The sequence below is a fragment of the Hipposideros armiger genome, unplaced genomic scaffold (assembly GCF_001890085.2).
Source record: "Hipposideros armiger isolate ML-2016 unplaced genomic scaffold, ASM189008v1 scaffold_34, whole genome shotgun sequence".
Classification (NCBI taxonomy): domain Eukaryota; kingdom Metazoa; phylum Chordata; class Mammalia; order Chiroptera; family Hipposideridae; genus Hipposideros; species Hipposideros armiger.
In genome coordinates, this window is record NW_017731384.1 from 1,805,525 (window position 1) to 1,825,261 (window position 19,737).

Consider the following 19,737-nt stretch of genomic DNA (forward strand, 5'->3'; position numbering starts at 1 on the left):
TCCCTCTTAGCCCTTGCAGGCCTGTAAGTCTCCTGTTTCTCTTTCAGCATTTAGCTCAGATTGTCATCTCTTCCTGGAGACCTCAGACACTTCTTCCCCTGTGCCACCTCCATACAACCAGCCTCCATGGACTTATGTCTGTTGTGCATATCACACTCTATAGCAGCGGTTCTCAACCTGTGGGTCGCGACCCCTTTGGGGGTCGAACGACCCTTTCACAGGGGCCGCCTAAGACCATCGGAAAACAAAAAGATATTTACATTACGATTCATAACAGTAGCAAAATTACAGTTATAGAGTAGCAACGAAAATAATTTTATGGTTGGGGGTCACCACAACATGAGGAACTGTATTAAGGGGTTGGGGCATTAGGAAGGTTGAGAACTGCTGCTCTATAGGAATGTATTTGTTTATTTGTCTGTTATCCTTACTCCACCATGAGTTCCCTGAGAGCAGAGACAGTGTCTGACGAATAGCTCAATAAAGGTTTGATTAATGCTGTTTTGGATAGCAGTGATCAGTTTATGTCTTTCCAACCACCTCCCTCCCATTGGTCTTACATGACCTGTTTGCTGTACTGTTTCAAGGTTGAAAGTAGATAAACAAAAGAACCATTTGCTTCACTGCATTCTATTAAGTGTCAGCATCCCATTCAAGTAGACTTTGGCTATTTCCCCAACTGTAAGCTGCATCCTTTCTGCCTCTTCAAACTTCTTAGATGTTTCCATTTGAAACATCTTTCAAGGACCATTTGTGTCATACAATCTCATCAGATGCTGACAAGCTAGGGAACAAATTCTGTTACTGGTCTCTCAGGAAGAGATTTGGCTCCAAACTGCTGTGTTTGCTTTAAGAATTAATTTGGTTTTTTACAGAACTAGCTTTACCTTAATCTTTTTTTTTTTCCAAAAAGTTTTATCAGTTTTTGATAAGACTTCCCTAAAATCCAGCCAAAGCAATTCCTTGCTCTTGGATTTAGAAAAGCACAGGCCCCATTTTACAGAGTTGTGTTGTTCTGAGATGAAATTGGCCAGCTGTGTTAATGACCATGTGCAGCTATCAGCTGGAGATTCTGCCAAATTACCTCATAACCTAAGCAACAGAGCAGATACAACAAAGAAAAAGGCCAAATGGAACATTCCCTCTCATGTAAATGTGTTATCCAGTGGGCCAGCCAGAGCAATATAGCCCCAGGTTAGAATGGACGATGTAAGTTTAGCTTTCAAGATGGGCACTGGCTGTGCATTTTCTACTGTGTTCTGTTTTGTGTTCTCTCAGCATCATTGATTCTGAAATACTGTCTGTGTTTTCTCCAGGGCACTATAAATTATTTTATGTAAAAGAATGTATCCCCCACCCCTCACCCTGCCTAATGGAACATTAAAAGGGAAATTTGCTGCAACCCTGCCACCTAGTAGCTACTTTAAATGGGGTCAGAACATGGGAGTTAGAAATTTTCCAAATCATTTGTTTTGTGTACCAACAAGGTGATGGATGGCTCCTAACAAGTATCTAACTCAGTCAAGTCGTATTTTTTCTCCCAGCGTTACTGATATATAATTGACATATGTAACATTGTGTAAGTTAAGATGTACAATGTGATTATTTCCAGTCAGATTCTCAAACTGCTCTTGTGTTCTGTCCCAAGAGCTAAAGTGGTGGGGGTTTTTCTGAACTATTAGAAATATAAACTTAAGAAAGAGGGAAGATGACTTTAATTTAAAGAATAAAAGACAAGTGCTCACTTTGGCAGCACATAGACTAAAATTGGAACAATACGGAGAAGATCAGCATGGCCCCCGCACAAGGATGACATGCAAATTCATGAAGCGTTCCATATTTTGTAAATTAAAAAAAATAATACAGAACTTCTTTGTCAAGTAAATAATCAGACCAATCAATACCTGTACTCATCAATTCAGGACTTGGAAACTTGGAAACGACCCTCACCCAGATAGGACCAAACCTCTTCCCTTCTGTGATACCAACGTTTACAAACTGAAATAGTATCTGCATCTGTCAAATGTTATCTTTTTCTGATTTGTCATTGGAGTAGGTGGCCATAATAAAGGAAGGACCTGCTGACTACTACATCTATTTTCCAAGTCAATTTGGAACAAAGTGCTCTATCTTTCTTCAAAAGTATAACTCCTGCCATTTTCTAACAATGTTTACCATCCTCCCTACCCTCATCCATTCTTTTAAACACAAAACCTGTGTGTTTGCGATCTCCTGGTTAAATGAGACAAAGGTATATTTGTTCCACTATAGACTTAGTAGAAAGTACATCTTCTGCTTGCTACTATTCAAATAGTACTCAGAGGATGAAATAGGCACTCACAGAATCTCTACTGTATCAGACCATAAACAATGGACAACAGCACGAAAAGGATGTTCAAGTGTCTTCCCGCTGTGTCCTCTATACTCACCATAGCAGTTTTTTTTATCTGTGACTTCATAATTTTATATTCAGAAGAAAAGAGCCTTTGTCACACCTCTCATCTTTAAGACAGTTCTGATCCATATAAACATATGAAACTGAACTGAAACATATAAAAATGTTTGTAGATGTACTAAAAACTTCTGTCTCAACTAATGGAGTAAAAGAATAAAAACTGACCCAAGGCCCTTACACTGCCATTTCTGACTTTGGTTCTTTAGGTTTACGGGCACAGGAATAGAGAGGTTGACCAGAGGTTGTTCCTGGCTGATTCTAAAATAGACCTTACTCTGCAAAGGCCCTTCTCTCTCCATTCCACCCACACATAGACCAGTAGAAGGATTGTCGCTAGGAAGCAGTACCAAAAAAGAGGTCAAAGGCAGAGAAGGCGGGTCGGGTAGGAAAAATGAAACCAAGTAAGAATAAGTGTGATCAGAGGTTATTTTTTTCAGTAAATTTATAGGCCCATTTCAGTGTAGTTTTTTTTTCTTTAAAAATTTCCTTCATGTCAAAAAAGTAGCTAAAATCATTATTCTTGGAGGTAAAGTAGTAGTTACGTTAAACACATATACTGCCGTGCTTAACACAAAGAGCTGGAGAGAGCAAGAACCACCTGTCCTCAGTCTGCCTTCTCTGCCCTTAGCCCTGACAGCTGCAGCCGGACGGGGCAAACTGGAGGTATGTCGTCTGCTCTTGGAACAGGGGGCGGCCGTGGCCCAGCCCAACCGCCGAGGGGCGGTGCCCCTATTCAGCACTGTTCGCCAAGGTCACTGGCAGGTAAGCAGGGTAGCCACTTCCAGTCCCACGCGCAAGGGTGAGTTCTAGGTGGAAACTTCTGATGCAGAAAGAAAAAAAAAATTACAAAGTTTGGGTTACTCAGCAGTCACTGAGTTTGAGGACTTGGGCATTTGTTATTAATATTCTAGTTAATTGAGACTGTCAAAAATTCAGAATCGTCATCATGATCGAGTGTATAGATGGACTAGCTCCTTTTAGCCTGGTCATGGAGTGACTTCCTTCCAGAGAACATTTCACAGTATCCACAGGTTCTTGGGAAGGTTCATATCTCAAGAGATCCCTGCTAACCGCTTACTTTCAGGTGTCTCGAACTTGCTAAAAGAAAATGTGTATATAAATTTTAGCCATGTGATCTTTCCAGATGTTTGGCTTCTTGATAAGTGCTAATTTATACACTTTGGATTGAAAAGAAAGCATATTCATAACAATCTGTTGAAGTATTTGAGTAGGAAAAAAAGGCTCTAGAAGCCAAACAGTGCTAACGACTTATTAGAGGCACTTTTTTGTATTCAGTTCAGTTGTAAATATTCACTGCAGGCAAGTTTGCAACTCCGAGAGGTCAAGAAAATGGCACTGACATAGGTGGTGACTTGTGTTGGAGCTTCAGTTATGGGATTGTTTAGTCTACATCTTAGCCTTTGTTATCCTAAATCCTCTTTTACTCAGTGGCTGAGTCAAACATTCAGAGTTGAATTCCTTTCATTTGGCTGTCCCTAAGAGAGTCAGAGACCAAATCACATGGTACTAGGACTGCAGGACCTAGAGGGGTTCTTGCGGTGGAAAGTTACGTGTAGAAGCAACCCACCTGTGCAGCCGCGGGAGTTCACACAGTGGAGGGAACAGCATGCATGCGTCTGCTCAGCAGCAATTCCTGGATAATTGGTCCCCATTTCTCTGCACTTGCAGATTGTTGACCTTTTACTCACCCATGGAGCTGATGTCAACATGGCAGACAAGCAGGGCCGCACTCCCCTGATGATGGCTGCCTCCGAAGGCCATCTAGGGACTGTGGACTTTCTACTTGCACAAGGTCAGTCCTGGGATGGTCAGTGCCAGTAATAATGCAAGGAACTCATAATTTTCAGTGATAGATTTCAAGAAATGCTGCGAATAGATATTATTAACCCAGTTGGCTAGAAAATAAATGTCCATCTCCTCTCCTCCTATACACAGTGGGACCCTTCTAACTCTGACATTCTCCATTTCCTTATACTTGAGGGGTCTTTAGTATCCTAATCAAATTAAAATATTGAAAACTCTTCAGTTTAAATCCATAACCTTCAAACTTTAATTTTTAATGTACACTCAATAAATGTTCATCTTCCAGGGATTGTATTTTGACTTTAACTTTATCATTCTTTTTAAGCCCTCACAATATTTTTATTATATCCAACGAAGGCAAATGGAGGTTAAGACAATTGCTGACAATGGGACCCTATTTAAGAAATCAGGATGTCATTATCCTCCTGTTGTAATAAGTTCCTTTTGACATTTATAAACATTCACATATTCCTGGTGAGGGGAAATAAGTTAAAAGACACATAACCACCATCAAAACATCCCAGGCTCCTTTTGACTGCTGTGACCTCAGTCACCTGTGCAAAACAGTGCTGAGTGATGGACCTCTCTCTTGGAAGAGCTCAAGTCACCGGTGACTCTACAGCACCATCTAGTGGAGCTTGAGCACTTACATGATTGTGGCTGCCTTAATGACGTCATTCCAATTAGCCTTCCCTATCAGTAAACTGGGCGTAAATATCTATAATTATATCCAAGAAATTATATTCAAGACAACCAGCCTCCTGAAGAATCATGCCCAGGCCAAAGCTATTGAGGATAGTTAAGTTTAGGAAGAAGATGAGGTTTCTTCTAAGATGTCAAACTACAACTTAGAGACTTATTGGATCTTTAGCTGTGTTTTCCAAAAACGATATGCTTCCACAACCTCAGACTCACAAGGCTGGGTCAGAATCAGAGAACTGCACTCCCAGTGTGCAAAGCGGTTCTTGCTTTCCCAGTACAAGCCATCAAACAAGCCTGGTTTCATGATCTCTCTCCTCATTTCTGCTATGAGGGGGCTGGGAAGGAAGGGGGGTGTGCCTAGATTCCCAGGATAAGATATGGCAGGAATAAATGTTCCAGAACAACCCGAGTCTACTGGAAAAGGCAGGACCTCTTCAGCCACTGATAACCTTTTAGTAGCTGCACAGCGTCTGCCACATTCCAGTAGCAGCTCATCAGGCACACATTCCAGAGAGTTCTTCTCCCTTACCACTGCAGACATTCTGTCTTTGTACTATTTCATTTTTTACATTTAAATCAGAAACTGTCACTAAATCAACAAATTCTACACACATTATTTAACCTACATTATTTGTAGAACACTATGCTAGGAACTGTGAGTGGTTTTTTTTTAAATTAGTATAGTATAATCTGTGCCCTCAAAGTGTCTATAATCTGTCCAGGAAGGGATGAAACAAAGATAAATAGCTACCTTAAAAAGCAGAGGATCCCAAGTACTCTAATAAAGGTATCTGAGTTAGAATAGAACAGACTTTAAAACTGGAATAGGAAAATTGTTCTATATTTAAGAAGGGGAAGTAATGTAATTGAAAGATGATGGAGGAGGGATAGTACGCAACAAACTTGGGGAAATATGCAAGTTGTCCAGTGAATTACAGTATGAGGACTATTGGGAAATAAAATGGGAAACATATATGGAAAGAAATTAAAAAGGAACAGATTAAAAGAGTTTGGACTTAATTCTAAAGGCAATGGGGAGCCTTTCAAGATTTTTTAAAATGGGAATTGATGCCAGAGTTGTGCTTTTAAAAAAAAAATCACTCTGGCAGTAGTGTGAATAGTAGATTTCATGAAGTAATTATAGTGGACCAGGGGATCAATTAGGAAACCGTTGTAGTAGAATAGATGAGAGGCAATGAGGCCCTAATCCGGGCACAGTAGCTATTAGAATAGAACAGAAGGACCAAGTGCAGAATAGATTTTGGATGTAAAGATTGATTGCATAAAGGAAATAAGGAGAGATGAGTTGAAGATAACTGCCAAGTTTTAAGATGGGTGTTTGGGAGAACGTGATTCCATTAACTACAAGCGGAAGAAGAGAGGAAGAAGATTACAAATTGATTATGGAAGTAGATTAAATATATGGCTTTATTTCATATATATCTCCTTTTAATTTCTTAAATTCTAACTTCCTTGTAGTTGGAAAATCAGTTTATCTGTAATATACATCCAGAACCTTATCCTGCTATTTCAACCACTGGAGGCTCCGTCCAGGAAATTTATAAATGTTTCTGAGAAAAATCCTTGGATCCTGTCCCACATTTAAAGTCATTCCATGTTAGAGTCGATGTTTTCATTGCAGCCTATACCATTATGAAAAGATAACCCAGTACATAAATGGTACTTTCCAGCCCTTCATCCTGCTCTGGGAAGCCCCGGAGTCTGGTTATCTGACCTCTAGGGATACACAGGTGATAGGCCAGATAACAGCTGAGTAGACCCTGAGCTGGCTGTGGCAGGTCCTAAGCTTGACCTGACATCTGAATCCTGTCCTGCTGAAGAGGCAGCCTGGAAAGTGTTCTGTGTGATCTCTAATTTAGTAAGTACCACTTGCCAGCCATGTAAGAAGAATTATCTTAGGTACTCTTCAAAACTAGCAAGGAAATAATGGGCTCTTTGCTATCTAATAGCTTACAATCTAGGTAAGAACCCAATGTTTATTGAATTTTAGACTAATTACAAAAGTGCATCAAGTATGCTTCATCTTTACAGATGAAAAATAGAGATTTTGAAGGCAGATACAAGATATAGAAGGGGCTAAGAGTGAGTTATTGAAGACCAAACTCCAAATTTCCCTTGTGACCTGGGCTCAGTGTCTTCCCGTGAGTCCATTTCCCCCCACAGTCTAGTAGGGAAAGCGACCTGGCATTATTATCAATGATAAACATGTACTGACCTCCTATTTTATGAGATTCTCTCAAGGAGTTTATACTATTATAAATGGAAGGCTTTTGCTGAGTTCAAAAAACATTTAGAATTTATTACATGCAAGTAGGATAGATTTTAAAAGATTAATAATAGACAAAGGTAACTTAGCAGTTCTATTGAAAGATAACTCACATATCAGAAACAGAAGCAGTGCTTCTGCAGAGCATGCACCTTAATTAAGTACCAGCTTTCCCTTCTGCTGTGAATCTTCATGTCTCATCAGCCCTGTGTTACACTTGCTCTTGTAGGCGCCTCCATTGCTCTGATGGACAAAGAAGGATTGACAGCCCTCAGCTGGGCTTGTTTGAAGGGTCATCTCTCCGTAGTACGTTCTCTGGTGGATAATGGAGCTGCCACAGACCATGCTGACAAGAATGGCCGCACCCCGCTGGATCTGGCAGCTTTCTATGGTGATGCTGAGGTGGTGAGTGCCTTTAAACAAAAGTCTCAAGGTTGTAGGGATAGGGAAGGTTCCCCATCCATAATGTTGTCTGGGGTTGAGGGTAGAGTGACGTGTTGATGAGTCCTGATATAAAGTTCCCAGATCTGTACTTGTTAGAAAACAGGACTATTCAAAACACAATTAAAGACCAAGAATGCAGATACGGCCTGCACACCCTGGCTACCCAGCCTGGTTCGGACCAGCAGTTGCATAAGGGCAGGCAACAGGCAGAGCCCTCGAGCAGTGCTGTACCATTGCACCTGTGTTAACTGCTTTGCTTGGTCCACATCCTAGGTCCAGTTCCTGGTGGATCATGGCGCCATGATCGAGCATGTCGACTACAGCGGAATGCGCCCTTTGGACAGGGCAGTGGGGTGCCGGAACACTTCTGTTGTTGTCACTCTTCTGAAGAAAGGAGCCAAGATAGGTAGGAGAAAAGGAAGAAGGTGCTGGCCATCTGTGCCCAGGGGCCAGACTGGTCCAGTGGTCTGGCTACCCTGGGTGTTTTGTGTGAGTGTATAGAGTTTCCCCTCTGCCCTGGCCCAAATATTGTCCAAGTGAACAAACAGGAAGGCTCTTGGCTCAGAGAAAGCCATCTGAGCCATGGTCTACACTACCCTGTGTCCAAAGTCACCTGGTTGTCTGCCATGTCCCCAAGTCGCCTTAGCCAGGCGGCTGTTCTGCCCTGAAGCACACCTTGGTGCTAACGCCTCTGTACCAGCCCCATCCTGTGAGCATCCTGGATCCCTGCACGGCCGTGAGCCTTTGCTTTCCCTTGCTCTGTGTGCTTCAGACTCAAGTCCCTGCTGCTGCTGCCCCATCCGCTCCCCCATTCCACAGACCTATAGACGAGGGTTGGCTGATATGCTGGCTTTTTTGCTGCCTGCCTCTCACTGCTGCTTTTTCCTTCTTTTTTTTTTTCACCTTCATCCATTTTTTTTTTCCTCTCCTACAACTTTTTGTTTTCTCCTTTCTTTGAAGGTTGTCAGACGTTACCGAGTCGCCCACGAGGTATATTTCACCGCTGTCAGCATCAGGCGTGGTCTGATGGCTTGGTCAGCTTTGCCTTCTCCTCTTTGATTTAGCCTGCATGAGTTCCCTACACCTCTAATCTTTTAATTTACTTCACCTTAAAAGAAGATTTTTTTTAATGACTGTTGTAGAGAATAACTTGAACTTTTGATAACTAACCCTGAAAAGCTTAGTTGGTAAATAATTCAGGCATCTGTAAACTAATCAATTTAACCTTTTCTTTCTCTTTGGGGGTAAAGTAGTCCTCAGTAATGTTGGCTTATTTCACGTCTGTCTGACGTTGGGACTGTGCTCCTGGTTCACAGTAAATTTCAGGGAGTCCTGTTCGATACCCACAAAATCAGGGAGCCTTTAGTCTTGGATGATTTCCCTTCTGCAAAGTACATACTTAAATATTAACAGATTAAACACTGGGGGCTTTGAGTCCCATATTTTAACATAAATCACCCTTTTTGGATATTTTAAGTCGTATGGTGACATTTAATGTAAACCCTTTCCCCAATGTCCTTATTTAACCCTCCGTCGGGCGCAACTGATCTCACAGATTCATTGCACACAAAGATGCCGCTGTGAAGTCTTTACTGCACTAAGTCACAAACACGACTGGTGATAGGTTACGGTAGAGAGGGAAGATACGGAAGCGATGAGTTACGATACTTAACTGTTAGATATTTGAAAATTTGCATGCAATGAATCTGTGAGATCAGTTGCGCCCAACAGAGGGTTAAAATAACTCCAAACTGAGCCATTGCCTGCCCACATGCCACATGCAGGCTTTGCTGCCCTCCTGTGGTGAAAACTCAGACAGTTCTGATACTCTTATTTTAAGGTGAATACAAATCCAATGCAGCTTCTTGGCAGTGGGAGTCACTAAGATACTCCCAGGTCTAAGAGATGAGGAAATTGTTGTGGAGCAAGTTGTTCTCTCAGCAGAAATTCCCCCAGGATGTTTTTTTCACCTAGCTTCCTACCACCCTTACATTGTATGAGTTTTTTACCCATCATGCATCCTGTACACTACAGGTCCAGCCACATGGGCGATGGCCACCTCCAAACCAGACATCATGATCATCCTGTTGAGCAAGCTGATGGAAGAGGGGGACATGTTTTATAAGGTGAGGGGAGGGAGGAACAGCGTTTCCTCAAAACAGCCACTGACTGTTTCCTACATAGAGAATCTACCCAAGTCGTGACAGTTCTCATCCTTGGTTCTAGAAGCAAAAGGAGAATGCCATTCCTCAGTGGCAGGTTCGTAAGCTGAGGATCCTGGGTTTCTGCCTTCCCGGCAAGAGAGCAAGAATAGCCTACACATGCCTGTAGCTGATCTACCTAAAGACCTCCTTTGACCTGGTCACTAACAGGCAGTCACATAGATTTCTACATGGAATCTGCTAAGTGGGACTTGAAAATTCTTGAAAAAGTAAAATTATGTAGAACAGATATTTCCAATTCGTGGAAAAGAGTCATTGATCTTAGCCTTCACATTTAATATATCCATAGATTAAAAAGTCTATAGTAATAATAGTTTATCAGCATCTCTGAGTAAGATAAGGCAACTGAGACAAATAGCAATTACAAGATTTGCTTCAAGTCACTCACTGAGTGACAACAACAACAAAAAAGAATGGAGTCTATTATTATGTACAATTCAAGTTGAAAGCTCCATACCCTAACACACGCTCTCATGGCCTAGAGGAAGTTCCTTAACAACATTCCATGTCAGAAGTACCTTGTTGTGTTAAGATTAGCTGAGTCTTCTCCTAAAGGTAAATACAATTCTAACCCAGCTTGGTAGCGGACGTCACTAAGACATCCCCAGACTCACAGATGAGGAAATGATTGCAAAGCACATTATGCCACCCCTCTGGCCCGCCGTGTAATGAGTATATGGAGTTCCTGGGAGCAGAGTTGCATTTCCCGAGGATCCTTTGATGAGAGTCATGATTATCTAGGACTCACAGGCTTCTAGGAAACGAGTCCTGACCCAACCATGATTTCACATGACTTCCAAGGAAGGGCCTCGTTAGCTGTCGTATTTATGGACTTGAGAATGGCATTGCTCTCGAGAATCTAAATCCTGGTTATAATACAACTGATATTCTAAAACAAGGAGTCCTACTTCCTGACAAGAATGGGCAGAGCTACTACTGTTCTCACCCAGCATTCTGCCTTGGAAGACTCCATATCTCTCCGTAATGAAAGGTGCTAAAGAGAAAATAAGAGACAGGATCCCTGGTAAAGTTATAGCTATACAGAAGGAATGGAGCAGATAAAGATCAGGTAGAGGAATGGAAGGTGCCTCCTGCATCATTCTGGGCTCAGCTGAGAGATTTTCAAATACCAACTATAAGAAAAATTCATGACCCTATAACCAAGTCCTTAAGTTGGTCATAGATATACTTCATCTTGCAAAATCTCTTCTACAGAGACAGATGGAATCACGAATTCTAAACATCATTTCTCTACTACCACCCTACCCCATGTCTTTTCTAAAAACAGGGAAAACGGATTGATACTATTTTATATCATGAGAATAGGGAACCAGCAGCTAGATTATTTTAGCTACTACATCCTTTGTAAGGAAAAGAACGACCTCTTCTAGAGGACTGGCAAGGAAAGAGTTTCCCAGACAAGCCAAAATTAAGGAAGCAGTAATAACTTTAGCATTATTGGGACTGAGAAATGATATGTGTGCCCGGGAGATCAGGTCAAGAAAAAGCTCCTTTAAAATGAGCAAGGTCAGACCCTTAAGAATCCAGTTGGAAAGCTGGGGTCCCGGGCCTTTGATTCACCAAGGCTTTGTTTCTCTTACTTGTACTTGGGTAACCCCTCCACCGTGCCTTTTCCACCAGGTAAGTTTCTGAAAGGAAAGGCTGAACCATTCTGCTCTCACCATCAGGGCCAGACCTCCCCTCCAGACTGGTGTTTGGGAGGGCTAACCTTTAGCAATAACTGGTGAGAGAAGGGAGAGAGTGGGGCCAAACTTCCTCAGTTGCACAGCAGACCAACTGTGTGTTTTGCCATCTTGTCCTCCCATTAGAAAGGTAAAGTAAAGGAGGCTGCCCAACGCTACCAGTATGCTCTGAAGAAATTCCCTAGAGAAGGGTTTGGTGAGGACTTGAAAACCTTCCGGGAACTGAAAGTGTCTCTTCTCCTCAACCTCTCTCGATGTCGCAGGAAAATGAACGTAAGTCCCTCTCATCCCAACACCTTTCTACAATCCTGGAAGTTGACAGTCCATGTCACTCACTAGCTTTTACCAGGCCTTGAAATCCTTCTCTGCCCCATTTGGAACTTGGTTGTCCTTCACAGAGCACTGACATTTGCAATTTGAAAGAAATCAACTCTTAAGTAAAATCTGTATCTCAAACTGAAAATGTTAATGCCGTAGACACTTTCTAGTTTTCTGAATTTTCTTAATTCCCGCTGAAAGTGATTGGAATACTGTCGTCATCCTCCCCCACCCCCAAGTCAACTTTCTGGTCTTTGGGAAAATGTGAGAGCAGTTGTCACTAGAATTCCAGCTGTAATTAGTTATGAATTTTAGTCATTCTCTTTCATTCTAGAAGTCCTCTGAGTCATTAAAGAAGGGCTGGGAAGAGGGCTCAGGACTGTGGACTACAAGGTTTAATTTTAAGGCTAATTTTGAACTTTTCACTTCTTTCCTCATCTTTTTATTCTAGCATGCCATGTCCCTTCTTTTCCGAGAGAGAATCTTAGAACTCTTCCTGGTCCTTTATTATCTCACAGGTAGTCCTTGGTCCTTCTTCCTGACTTGCAGATACAGTCTCTGACGTCCTGAGCACCCATGATGTGCAGACCCTCCCAGGCCAACAACCCTCTCTCAGATCCTGGGACTAGCTAAGGTCATGTCAGGAATCTCTGGCATCCACCAACCTGAGGTCTCACACTTTATCGGGATACCAATAACCCAAGCCAAACATGAAGGTCGATCAGTAAAGAGCTCAGCTGTACCAAAGCCAGATTTCAGCCTCAGGGGCAATGGATCTGCTGTCAATTCCAGAAAGATTACTTGTGTATATGATCTTCATATCATCTACCTCAAACCTGCCAATGAAAAGAGCCCTGATGTAGACTTGGGTGTCTCGGAAGACACAAGCTAGGGCCCTAAGAGGCAGGGGTGCTGAGGAGAGAGGTTCCTGTGGGAAGGGGTGGGTGCCTTGGGGGAAGCGGTGAAGTTCTTAGGTGAAACAGAAGTGTCTACACCAGGTGTTTCATTACACCACCTGGTGAGACCGAGACAGAGTTCAGGAGCTGCTGCCAGCCTTCGGGCTTCTCTGCCTAACAAATAGTACACTTCTTAAAATACTCTCATCTTCCCAGGAATAATGATTGTCCCAAAAGAAAAAGTTAAAGGGTAAGGTTGGGAAAAGAGTAGGGATAGAAGACACCTCTTGTAGGATGGAATACTTTCTCTTGAGCCTCACATTTATTCAGAAACAGTTAACAGTCACCTCCCATGACCACAACTGTGCTAAGTAGCTGAAGTCTCTTTGGAGACAATTGCCCATGATTTTTTTTTTAATGTTTACCTATGCCCCAGGGCCTTTGCTCTGCCTGAGGCCTTGTTTTCTGCATTAGGAATCACAAGTGTAACCAGAGGCTACTGTGCTATACTTTGGCTTTGACTTAAAAGAGGCGGAAAAAACTTCCCTTTTATATAAGAGTATCTTAAAAACTATGGCTTCGTTCCTTCAGGGAGCCTCAGTGATCAAGAGATGAGGTGATAGCACAGACTCCAGTCACAGACAGTGGTCTTTTATTTTTGTTTTATTTTAAATGTTTCTTAAGTAAGGAACCAGGTAAGAAAAGGAACAGGCCAGAGAAGCCTCTGTGAAATAGAAAGAAAACTGCCATTTACTGAACATCTACTATGTGCCAAGAACTGTGAATGGGGCTTTCAAATGCTTTATTGCTATTAATCCTACTTGTGAAGTAGGTATGGATGAGAAAACATACAACACACCCTGAGCAGACCAGAGGACTGAACCCAAGGCTGACGTCCCTACTCCATGTAGTCGGTGCGGTTCTCCTTTATATACACCCCAGCCTCTTGGATTTCACTCAGCCCTTAGAAAGCCCAGGAATAGTAGGTGCAGCAGGAAGATGGGGGTGATGATGAGTTTCCACGGAAGGTGTAGATGTGTGTGTTTGCCTCACACATGCATAGGTAACAAGAGTTCAGGTTTCCAACTTCAGGTGCCTCTTGGGTTGGCATTTGGCTTCTGGACTAGAAAGAACTTTGTTAGAAAGGCAGAAAGAAGGCAAATTAAAAGTATGTTCATACCTAATGGGCAGATGAACTCCCATGAGCCATTGCAGGGCCACACAGGGCAAAGGCAGAAGGAACTTTCAAGCTATGGGCCACGTGGCTAGAGCCATACCAGGCATGTCCATCTGTAAGTGTTCCATCCATAAGTGTCAAAAAAAATGTACATATGATCTGTGTTATTCCCAAGTTGTCTATTTTTCATATCTCTTCAATGACTCATTTGCACACCTATTGTAATGACAGGATTTTGGAATGGCGGAGGAATTTGCTACTAAGGCCCTGGAGCTGAAACCGAAATCTTATGAAGCTTACTATGCAAGAGCAAGGGCAAAACGCAGCAGCAGGTGAGGAGAGAGAGAGAGGGTAAAAAGCAAGAGGTCTCTTTCCTGAAAACCTGGCCAAGGCAATGCAGGCCATCCTGGGGCATATGTGCCCAAATGTGTATATCCCTGAGGACTGTTAGGGCCAAGCTTTGGGGACGGCTCCCACAGCACAGTACTCAGCTTAAGGTTGACAAATCTTCGGGGCTATGGAAATCTAGGGCATTTTGCTTGGGGTGAAAAATGCCCTTTCATTGTTGGAGAATGGCACCTTCTTCCGAGAAGCCTCTGCCGTAGCGCAATCACTTTTAACCCCAAAGCCGATAGCATAAAAAGACACTGTGACTTAAGAAGAGGCCGCTTAAGCAAAACATCCTCCCGACGCTTTTAAAAGGAGAAGTAGGGTGGGTCCCTTACATCACAGGCTCCTCTTTCTTTTCCTGTAGGCATTTGGGGAACCCCTGGATTGTTTAGTCTTCCTTCTGGGGTTCTCCTCAAGTCTGGTGGCATCAGACCTCCTTCTCACCTAATTCCCCACCACCACACCACACACATATGGAGACAGGAGGTCCTTGCTGCCAGGATTGAGAGGGTTCAAAAGAAACTCCATCCCTCATGCCCATCTGCTGTGGTTTGGCCATTGGGCAGGAAAGGCTCCAGAAAGACCTAGAACCTGTCATCAGTGATCTTCGGATAACTTGTCACTGTCTTGGATGCCTCCTGCCCAGCGCCCCACCCTTCTCCCAAACTGCCTGGGAAAGAACTGCTTCAGGTTCACTGCTGTGGCCAGTGGGGGATATGGTCCTGGGAATCCAGCCCAGGTTAAGTCTAGTGATGACAGTGACAGCAATATTAGTCTTAGCAGAGTTCTTACAGAAGCTTGACTATCAGATTCTCTTTCCCACTGGATGATTCCCTCCCCCACAAGACCAGTTGCTCCTTTTCTGGGCAATATTAATAGAGAGGATGGGACAATCTCTGATGGGCTGTGTCCTCATTTGTAAATTATAATCTGAGTTGCCTCGTCAGCAAGCTTAATGCCTGCCCAGCGCTGATGGAGCAGAGCGGAGGAGCCACAGTCCTGTGGGGCGAGGGATAGAGAGGGCAGAAGACAGCGTTCTTGCCTAAGGCCTGAAATTTGGAGTCAAAATATCAAGAATATAAAGAAAAAAATTCTGGATCAGCAAGATTTTTAAATACTGTAGTTACTGTTTTGTTCCTAAGCTAATTGACAGTGACCCTGTAAATGACAACCCCACCCAACCCTCATACTGCCTGGTGTGCATTTGGGCACTAAGAAAATCTTCCTGAAGGGCCTGGCTGGACTAACAAAATGGGGACATTTCTCCACTAATCCCAGAGAGGCCAGAAGGAAGGTGGAGGCCGAACAGGTCAGGGAATCATTCTGGACTCTTCTAGAATGACAGCCTACCTGTTTCCTTCCTTACAAATCAAACAAAACCAACCCCCACCCCCCAACTCTCCCAGATGCTACCACAGTTCTCTGAAATAGTGACCATATTCTCAGCTCTGGGTGATTCCTGTTGATTCAGAATAACTCCAGTTCCTATGTTTACATTTTGTCAAGCAGACAGTTTGCAGCAGCCTTAGAGGACCTGAACGAGGCCATCAAGCTGTGCCCAAACAACCGTGAGATCCAGAGACTTCTGATGAGAGTGGAGGAAGAGTGTAGACAGATGCAGCAGCAGCAGCAGCAGCCCCAGCAGCAGCAGCAGCAGCCCCAGCAGCCGTTAGCAGAAGAAACAGAACCTGAAGCACAGCATGAAGATATATACTCTGTGCAGGACATCTTCGAGGAGGAATACCTGGAACAGGATGTAGACAATGTTTCCATTGGCCTCCAGACGGAGGCTCGGCCCAGTCAGGGTCTCCCGATCATCCAGAGCCCACCCTCCTCTCCAGCCCATCGGGACTCCGCCTACATCTCCAGCTCACCGCTTGGCTCTCATCAGGTTTTTGACTTCCGGTCCAGTAGTTCTGTAGGTTCTCCCACTAGACAGGGCTATCAGTCCACCTCTCCTGCTCTGTCTCCAACTCACCAGAACTCTCATTACAGGCCTAGTCCACCACATACTTCCCCAGCTCATCAGGGCGGATCTTACCGCTTTAGCCCCCCTCCCGTAGGAGGACAGGGCAAAGAATACCCAAGCCCGCCCCCTTCCCCTCTCCGTAGAGGCCCTCAGTATCGGGCCAGCCCTCCAGCTGAAAGCATGAGTGTCTATAGATCCCAGTCCGGCTCACCCGTGCGCTATCAGCAAGAAACAAATGTTAGTCAGCTTCCTGGCAGACCAAAATCCCCATTATCTAAAATGGCCCAGCGGCCCTACCAGATGCCTCAGCTTCCTGTGGCAGTTCCCCAGCAAGGTCTCAGGCTCCAGCCTGCTAAGGCCCAGATTGTGAGAAGCAACCAGCCCAGCTCTGCAGTTCATTCAAGCACTGTCATCTCCACAGGGGCCTATGGCCAAGTAGCCCATTCAATGGCTAGTAAATACCAGTCTTCACAAGGAGACATAGGAGTAAGTCAGAGCCGGTTGGTTTATCAGGGTTCAATTGGGGGGATTGTGGGGGATGGAAGACCTGTGCAGCATGTCCAGGCCAGTCTGAGTGCAGGCGCCATCTGTCAGCATGGAGGGTTGACCAAAGAAGACCTTCCACAGCGACCGTCCTCAGCATATCGAGGTGGCATGAGATACAGCCAGACACCACAGATTGGACGTAGCCAGTCTGCATCCTATTACCCAGTCTGTCACTCAAAACTAGATCTGGAGCGTTCCTCCAGCCAACTAGGTTCCCCTGATGTGTCACATCTAATCAGAAGACCTATTAGTGTCAACCCTAATGACATCAAACCCCACCCGCCAACTCCCAGGCCATTGCTGCACTCCCAAAGCGTAGGCCTTCGCTTCTCTCCATCTAGCAATAGTATCTCATCCGCCTCCAACTTAACTCCTACCTTCCGGCCATCCTCCTCGATTCAGCAAATGGAGATTCCACTGAAACCGGCGTATGATAGGTCATGTGACGAGCTGTCGCCAGTGTCTCCCACTCAGGGAGGTTATCCCAGCGAGCCCACCCGATCCAGGACCACACCATTCATGGGGATCATAGACAAAACAGCCCGGACTCAGCAGTACCCCCACCTTCACCAGCAGAATCGGACCTGGGCAGTGTCATCAGTGGATACCGTTCTCAGTCCCACATCCCCAGGCAACCTGCCTCAGCCTGAGTCCTTCAGCCCCCCATCATCCATCAGCAACATTGCCTTTTATAACAAAACCAACAATGCACAGAATGGCCATTTGCTGGAGGACGAGTATTACAGCCCCCATGGGATGCTGGCTAATGGGTCCCGCGGAGACCTCTTGGAGAGAGTCAGCCAGGCCTCCTCATATCCCGATGTGAAGGTGGCTCGGACCCTCCCTGTGGCTCAGGCATACCAGGACAACCTGTACAGGCAATTGTCCCGGGACTCTCGGCAAGGGCAGACATCCCCTATCAAACCAAAGAGACCATTTGTGGAGTCTAATGTTTAAAAGACGTTTGTTGGAGTGAGACCCGTATGTTTTCACTGCACATTTTCAGGCTTGGTTTCCACATTTGAGGTAGTTCTCTGGCTTAATTTCTCATGTAGTTTCTGTGTGGTGTTCGGAGGCGGCAGCCCACATGCTGAAATCCTTTGCATGCAGCCGACTGGGAAGCTGGCCTCCAGGGAGCCAGGACTTCAGTCTCTTGTCTGTGCCCCAGCCACATGCTCTCTCCCTCTCTTCAGATGCCAACGAGGAGATTGTTGTGCCGTGTGCTTTAACCCAGGGAGATCAGACACACTGGTCAGCTTTTTCCAGGAGACAATCGCTTTCACGGATGTTCTTGTCGTGTAAATGTCTTTCTCCTTTTTTACAAAAATTCAGATGTTCTTGTTCGTTTTCTTCTAGGAACTTTAGAGAGCGTGGTGCCCCTTTGCCTTCGCATCCTTGTCCGGTGTTATCCAGATAGCCCGCCCCCGTGCATTCTTGTGCCATGGTCTCCTCCCCGACTGCCAGCTCCCTGCAGTCACCAGGTCTTGAATGTCCATTTAGATTATTGCTGGTCTTCCTATGGGGGTAAAAGGATCAAAGAAAAAGAGAGGAAATGAGTCTGTTAAATTGGAAGGAAAAAAACCAATATACTTCCTTGAAATGTCACTTCATTGATCTTCCAAGAAGCATTTTAGGAATATTTAGAAAACAGCCCTTTAAATATTTCGGTCAGCCAAGGAAATTGGGTGGAAATTATGGATATTTTTTAATTCACTGAAAAGTATTCTTTAGAGTTTTAGCCAACTATTAACCATTAAAAACTATTGATTTTCCATGGGTGGGGAGGGAATAAATAAATACAGTAAAACCTTGGATTGCGAGTAATGGTTTGCGAGTGTTCTGCAAGACGAGCAAACATTTCTATACATTTTAACTTGGTAAACGAGAGATGTCTTGCAAGACAAGTAGTTTGTTTCCAGAATGAATTATACTCACAAACCAAGGTATTACTATATATAGGAAGAGAGAGAGAAAGAAAGACTGTTCTGGATTCTCAGTGAAAGGCTGTAGAAAACCTTTGATTGGAGAAATCTCCCTTTTAGATCACTGAGCATCATAGTCCACAAAAAGCAGACTCTTCCCGAAGGTTGGCTGGTGCAGTAATCCTGTTAGTTGGATCTTTGCCTAGAGCTGGATTTTGGTCCACTGGCCCTCTTTCTAAACCCCGATGGTATAATGAAAAAATCGGTTCTTTAAGAAGCAAACTGAATTCTCTTGGGACTGACTGATTCCCAGAGTTTGCACCCAGGGCCATTGCAATCTGCGCCAGATGTTGTCTAATTCCATTTCAACATCTATAGTTTCATTCTCTATTTCTTTTTTTAGGTAGGAGTGTTTGGTGTGTGATGTTTGAAAACCAGACACCACGAAGTGTCTCCTTTCAGGGTGAAGAAGGACCCTTTTCAGCCTGGGTGGGGGTACCTGAACTAGACAGCAAGTCTAATCCAGTCACCCTCCACACATCTGTGTCTTGTGGTCATTTGCTAAGTTGTCCTCTGAGTGACTGAGTGAGCATAAGACGATGGCCAGAACACTGCGACCAAAGCCTTACTACAGGCCTGGTACTGAGTGCTTATCAGCTCTTCAAGTTTCACTAACTAAACAGTTAAAACTAAACAAAAGAGAGTTCTCTGTTATTAGGAATCATTCTGCTCTAATTAGTAAAGGGCTACGGGAAGGGCAGTTTCCTGAATAAAAATCCAGATGTGACCAGATCTGTTTGTAACAGTAAGTGTCCTCTGCAAGCATCGCTAAGACATGGGGAGCATGAAGCTGAGATCAGACACATTTCTTTACTAATTTAG

At 44.0% G+C, this 19,737-nt stretch overlaps 1 protein-coding gene across 11 annotated transcripts in view; it reads left to right on the forward strand.

Annotated features, from left to right (window-relative positions):
* TANC2 (tetratricopeptide repeat, ankyrin repeat and coiled-coil containing 2) overlaps positions 1–18,789 on the forward strand; it is a 302,761-nt gene extending 283,972 nt beyond the window's left edge. For 8 of the 11 annotated variants that reach the window (XM_019637798.1, XM_019637799.1, XM_019637803.1 and 5 more), the window contains 9 exons: positions 3,084–3,217; positions 4,145–4,268; positions 7,498–7,673; positions 7,986–8,118; positions 8,673–8,702; positions 9,747–9,838; positions 11,764–11,910; positions 14,260–14,360; positions 15,928–18,286. In XM_019637798.1, the coding sequence (XP_019493343.1) occupies positions 3,084–3,217; positions 4,145–4,268; positions 7,498–7,673; positions 7,986–8,118; positions 8,673–8,702; positions 9,747–9,838; positions 11,764–11,910; positions 14,260–14,360; positions 15,928–17,890 (2,900 nt within the window). In that variant the 3' untranslated portion in view covers positions 17,891–18,286. Of the gene's footprint in view, positions 1–3,083; positions 3,218–4,144; positions 4,269–7,497; positions 7,674–7,985; positions 8,119–8,672; positions 8,703–9,746; positions 9,839–11,763; positions 11,911–14,259; positions 14,361–15,927 lie in introns of all 11 variants that reach the window. The other 3 variants (XM_019637800.1, XM_019637801.1, XM_019637807.1) reach the window with 1 other exon arrangement.
* Positions 18,790–19,737: the final 948 nt, after the last annotated feature.